The sequence below is a fragment of the Cimex lectularius genome, unplaced genomic scaffold, assembly GCF_000648675.2.
Source record: "Cimex lectularius strain Harlan isolate CLEC.00 unplaced genomic scaffold, Clec_2.1 scaffold98, whole genome shotgun sequence".
NCBI classification, from domain to species: domain Eukaryota; kingdom Metazoa; phylum Arthropoda; class Insecta; order Hemiptera; family Cimicidae; genus Cimex; species Cimex lectularius.
In genome coordinates this window covers 801,088-807,700 of record NW_019392897.1, presented here as the reverse complement: position 1 = coordinate 807,700, position 6,613 = coordinate 801,088, and the positions used below count along the sequence as shown (strand labels likewise).

At 34.0% G+C, this 6,613-nt stretch overlaps 1 protein-coding gene across 1 annotated transcript in view; it reads left to right on the top strand.

The window, feature by feature from the left end:
* Positions 1-1,794: 1,794 nt before the first annotated feature.
* The window catches only part of LOC106664289 (chaoptin), a 382,618-nt gene continuing 377,799 nt past the window's right edge, over positions 1,795-6,613 (top strand). Inside the window, exon 1 of the mRNA XM_014389884.2 lies at positions 1,795-1,962. Coding sequence (XP_014245370.1) covers positions 1,957-1,962 — 6 coding nt within the window. The 5' untranslated portion in view covers positions 1,795-1,956. The remainder of the gene's footprint in view (positions 1,963-6,613) is intronic.

Sequence of the window (6,613 nt, the reverse complement as noted above, 5' to 3'; positions counted from 1 at the left end):
TAGACTGTAAAAGTTCCATGTCGGTGAGTTTCGGATCGACTCCTCTTATTACATCCTCCCTAACCAAGAGAAAGGACGGGATATACCAGATGATTTGCCCCCTGGTAGGACTTAAAAATTACCCTAACTCTGTTTTGCCCTGATCTATCCTATACTGGAAACTTCGTGGCTAATCTTAGGGTGATTTTCATAAATCAGTTTACCAAGAGACATTGCATGCAATTTTGCCAAACCGCCCGTCTGACCATCAATCTGTTTGCTCTCCAGATAAACGTGGTAAGGTCCCTTGTCAGTCTTCGAAAATAAGCTTCCCTGTTTTTCGGAGTCGTTAATATTAAGGGTCAATCGGAGTTTATCAGAACCCGGATTGTGGCCATCGGGTACTTTCGATTTTGGATCGAAACTTCCATCCATAAATTCTGTTAATTCTCGTCCCCGTCCCGGGAGAGCCGAATCATTTCCTCCGCTCGAAGCGGACATTATCTTAGGTCGACCAGCAGCCGACCAGAAGTGAATCTACGGGTTTCAATTATAAAAATAATTGAAAAACCAAACAAACGGACGAACAAAAATTCACCTTAGTAACAATTAATGTTAAGAAAAGGAAAAATACTTGTAAGAACAACAAGTTAACGCCGGCGCTCTCCTTATCGTGATGTGTATCGTACGAAGGTCGAGGTCAGACTGAAAATATAGTAGGTATTCCTGTACATGAAAACTGAAATCTTTATTAAAAGCGGTGTATTTAGCCGAAGATCGTGGGTTCGAATCCCGCTCGTAACACTGACTTTTTTATCTCAACCAATACCTTAAATAAGGATTAGTTAATTGGTCAATCGGACCACGAACTCTAATGGATTTAATAATAAAAATGAAGTATTTTTTCACTAAAGCTCTCCGTGGCCATTTCGTTTGTCGCCGAGAATGAAATACATTACACGACATGTGAAAAATGGCAAAAAGCAGGAAAAATTCGAATGGCGGGTTGAGGTGAGAAGTTAGTGTCCGAGTGGATTGAAGTCACAATAACTCATGTGGTAGAGCAGCGGCGTATTTAGCCGGAGGTCGTGGGTTCGAATACCGCTCGTGACACTGACTTTTTTATCTCAACCAATCCTTAAATAAAAATTAATTAATTGAAAAAAGTTAATTGGTCATTCGGACCACGAATTCTAATGGACTTTTGAAAAAGGTTGAACAACACATTCACTCCACTATTTATCTTTTCTATGAAAACTGAAACTCGCAACTACGTTACACGTAAATAAAAAAAAACTATCGAAACCAACTTGTTCCGTTTTGTCCAAATTTCTGTCCAAAAAAGTCGGATTTGTGTCGTTCTTTCGCTTTTATCTTCTTTATTTGGAGGTTTACGAACTTAATTTGGTTAATTGAAGGGAAAGCATGGTTTATCTGCATTTATTAAAGTATGACATTTATCGCTGTAATTCACGCAGAGCCTGTAAATAGTTGTACGTGCTTTTATGGTAGTATAAATGAGAGAGGGGTTGGTGTCTGTGCGCGTGCGTGGGTTGCTGTAACCGACGGTTTCAGTTTCTTGTCTGACACAGAGGTGGTAACGACTGCCCTCCGTCGCCGTAAACTTTTCGTATTTTACGTTAACACTATGAAGCACATATAGTCTCCTAGCAGGAGAACGGAATGTGCTTGGAGCATAAAATGCGGGTCGCACCAAAACGATGCCATTAATAGAAAAGAATGGCGTAGTACTAAAATCGAATTTTCTTTCAAAATTAATTTTTTTTGTGAATATTTTTGTAGTGACCAGTGTTTTTGTAATTACCAAAGTTTAAATTCACAAAGTGATATATATTTTGTTAAATGAGCATTTTTAAATGTTGATTTTGTCTGTGTTCTAACAGGATTTATAACCATATAATTATCACTTTTACTATGTGTGGGGTTGCGTCCTGAGGATTCTTGTTAATAGAAAAAATGAAGGTAATTAAAATGCATGCAGTTGAAGCACAAAATAAACAGAATTCATAGCACATTTTGAATAAATGTTAGAGAAAAACGAGAAAAACTATGTTTAGTTTGCAAGCACTTTACGTATTTGGTACAATGAAAAGTTAGATAACCCCAATCTTTATTTTAAAAATCTACTATTTAAATAGAAATATTTTGTTTATTTTTTGCTCCTTTAAACTCTAATATATTACCTACTTGTCTTAACCGGGATATTGACAAACAATGTATAACTTGAACAATTTCATGTGATACATTCTTCTATAAATACACTTTGTTTGATTATTGATAAAAACCTGTTGGTAGAAATTTTAATTACTTTTTTAAATTGTATTATTTGAAATCTCAATACACATTGCTAATCAAACTATATGATACTTATTCTTAAAAATTCTATTATTACTTTCGAAAATGAATTTTTAAAGTTGTGGCAAAAAGAGGTGAGAACCAAAGAAAATTACATTTTCTCGGAAGCAATTTGAACAACGGGGCAAATTTGTTACTCATAATTAATTAGAATTAAATCAAATATGTAACGAAAATAAATGCTATTCGTTCTTTTCGTGTAGAAATGTGTGGTGTTCATTGACCGTTAGCCAATGGTTATTTGGAGATCGTGAGATGCGGTCTGTTGTGACGTAGGTTTTAGAAAAACATTTTCTTTATCATGTCAACGTTTCGATCTTCATTGAGAACATCTTCAGGGCTCAAAGTGTTTGTTTACCATGTAGATGTGTCATGTCTGTCGTGTTGAGTGCATGTGGGACGAAGAATTAGCACTCTTTATACGACTCAGAAGAATGACACATCTACACGGAAAACATACACTTTGAGCTCTGAAGATGTTCTCAATGAAGATCGAAACGTTGACATGATAATCCAAATGTTTTTCCAAAGCCTACGTCACACCAGAACGCATCTCACTATCTCCAAATAATAGACGAGATTTCACCATTCTTTTGCAATTTATCCTCATAAAATGTGAATCCTTTAGAATATAATATTTATAATCATTAACTGCTGTTAGATAATCAAACGCATTTGTTGATCGAAATTGTATTACCGAAAATAAATTTAAATATGTTTATCAGAAATCAAAATTTACATCGAAAATGCTGTATGTACGCAATGTTACATTTCTATTTACAGAATGTTTCGAAAAATGATAAAATTTGTAAGTTTAAAGGTTAAGACGGTAAGGTTGAAAGGAAGGCGTTCACATGGCGACTTGTCCCTTAAGAGTACATCATACCAATAGGCTTATTGACAAAAACACCGGCAACCCGGGTTTGTTGCTAAACCCAGTAAAATTTAAAAAAAGAATATTGTATATGGAAATGTATATGGATATATCTAGAGAAAATAATACTAATAAATTTTCTTTATAAAAAAATAACACACTCAATAAGCTGAATGGTTAAAAATTAAAGAAAATTAAAGATGCATTTATATTTTCATACATTTTTAAAATGAAAAAAAATTCTGTAGGGCGAACTAGTGTTGATCGTAGACGAAAGGTGACTTGGTAATCATGAACCATGCGTTATTACTTTTCCCTTAGTTCACAAGAAGTATGCATGGGTTTCACAAAGCTAACAGCCGGGAACACACTTACCCTATGCGACGCTACACGGCGCTACCCGATGCTACCCGACGCCTTGCCACGTTTTGGTAGGGTGTGAACATCTTTGCGACGTCAAGCGCACGCCACGTACAGTCACACAGCATATAACACAATAATCACTATCACGGTCGCAACGAGTACTTTGTTCTTAATGCACTATTTTGACCAAAACTTAAAAAAATTTTAGTTAAATTTTATGAGCACAACCATGTAATAACTTGTTTGTTAAACTTAATTGTTTTAAATAAAGTTATTCCGGTGTTTTGATAAATTTTCGGCCTAACCATTATAATTAAATAATTTTTATAAAAACTCACGAATTTTCGATCTCTTTTAATTTGGTTTATATTAAAATAAGAATGCTGTAATTAATATAACGACAAAATTTCATACATTTATTTGAAATAAACTACAAAAAATATGAGTGTCTTTTTTCTGACGATACTCGAAAAAATGGCGTAATTTTATGAGTAAAACCATGAAATAAATTGTTAGTTAAATTTCATGAGCGAAACCGTGTAATATATTGTTAGTTAAATTTATTATATCACATAATGGTATTCCGGTGTTTTGATCAATTTTCTACCAAACCATTAAATTTAATGTGTGGTGATTAGTGACCGTTAATCGATAATTATTCAGAAATCGTGAGATGCGGTCTGGTGTGATGTAGGTTTCAGAAAAACATTTTCTTTATCGTGCCAACGTTTCGATCTTTATTGAGATCATCTTCAGAGCTCAAAGTGTTTGTCTTCTGTGTAATTGTTTCATTCTTGCGTGTCGTGACTGGCACTCTCAACATAATTAAAATTAATTTTAAAAAACTAATGAATTTTGATCTCGATTAATTTGGTTTATATTAAAGTAAGTATGTTGTAATTAATATAACGGCAATAGTACAGTAGTAGTTTGAATAAAAATATGAGTGTCCGGTTCTTTTGTATTTGACCGTACTCTATGCTACCCGACGAAAATCTGGACAATAAGGATCGCAGAACGTAGAGTAGGGTAGCGTTGCATAGCATCGGACGATGTTCACGGGGATAATATAGAATTGACTTATGGAAAAATAGACTTGGAATTGCGTCGTGTAGCGTCGCATAGCGTTTCATCGGGTAAGTGTGTTCCCGGCAACTTCTGGTTGATAGCTGGACATAGTTGTGTATTTCTGGTCGTTTTCATTTTTGAGTTAATAATTTTGCTAATATTAAGAGTTGACTATTTAAGATTGATTAAGGCACAACTAGATGGCTGGGGATAGTCCATCCCTTATAGGTGTAGCATAAATTGTGGCGTTTTTATCCTATTGGTAACTTATAGTATACTATATACTAGGTTTACGTTGAACGTTTAAGTTGAACGTACGTATATTTACGTACGTACAGGTTTACGTATATTGACATAGTGGAGAGAAATATATATATTAAAGATCACATTTTCCTGCTGAGGTAGGAGGTTTTATTTTTTGCAACATGACTGACATCAATATGACTGAGTGATTGTAACAAAAAATTGTACCTTTTTTATGGTCAAAGATGGATAATCACATAGATTATACAACAACTTATCCAGTTAATACTTAACCAGTTTGTTCTCATCTTGTGAACGTCCAGACAAAGATAAAACTTATTGAACTCTACGATACATTATAAGCAGTTTCTTTTATGGTACAGAATCGAGTTTTTTTATGCGGCCGTATCAACTGGAAAGATTCCTTGTTTCAAGTGAAAACGGAACGAACAGGCGACAACCTTTAGGAAAGCCAAGAGAAACAACTCCAGGCAGTAGAGAATTCACACTACATGTCTGACGTAAAAAAAACCCTCAAACGGCAACAGGCTCTACCTACCAAGCAAAACAGCCACTGTGGCTAATGTAAAAAAGGGGAGTTTATTATTTTTTTTTTCGGAGACAAACTTTTTGTTATTCTTCGGGTAAAATATACCTTTAACATCCTTGTGGGCGTATTGAATTTTATTATGAACTCTATTACTTCCATCACGACACGAGTGTACACTGCGGTCACATACATAAATAACACACACACACACACATTTATTTACTTATTCAATTTATACTTTTAATCGTTACAATGAATTTACTTAATGAAATTTACAATAACTTTTTTAAAATTTTGAATGCTGAAATGAATCAAATGACCACTCAAAACGTAATACATTTCCTTCGAGGGGTATGTTTCATATAGTGGGTCACAGCCATTTGTAAAAAATGAATTTCAATTTCTCGTAATTAGCCTAGGAACATTAAAGTTCACACATTCTCATAGTTTAGGACTTTCTCTCATGCCATTTACTAAATTATACAAAAATAACATATCTAGATTCTTTCTTATGTTTTCAAGTGACAGCAGACTCAATTTCTTTCAAATTCGTGCTGGTTTCTAACAAATTTGATTTTACAAACTGTATAAGGAAGGAATTTATTTTGGATAATTTCTAGATTGTGTACATTTTTTTCATAGATAGGCAACCATACAACACTGTTATACAAAGCTGCAATAAACAGAATTAAACACTTCTTTATTGCTGAAATCTGCACTTTTACGCATTATATATCACAGAGTTCGTAGACGTTTCTTTTGAATAAAAGATATATGGTTATTAAAAGTCATTTCATTATCAAAAATTACACCTAAATATTTTATCACATTTAACTTTTTGTTAATTTGGACATCGCGTAATGCAGTCTGGTGTGACGTAGGTTTTAGAAAAACATTTTCTTTATCGTGCCAACGTTTCGATCATCTTCAGGGCCTGGGATTTATAAAAATTGTTTCAATTTTACAAATACAGGGTGAATTGCTACTCGTGCTACAAACTTCTCCAGTAGATTCTTCACCCTAAAATGAACAAAAAAGTTCATATTGTCCATGGTCCGATTCTCAACCATTTCAGAGTAATTTCGCTTTTTATCGATTTTGAAAGATATCACGTCCTGGCGTCGGAAAATCGTGATATCTTTTAATCTAAACATTTCTCT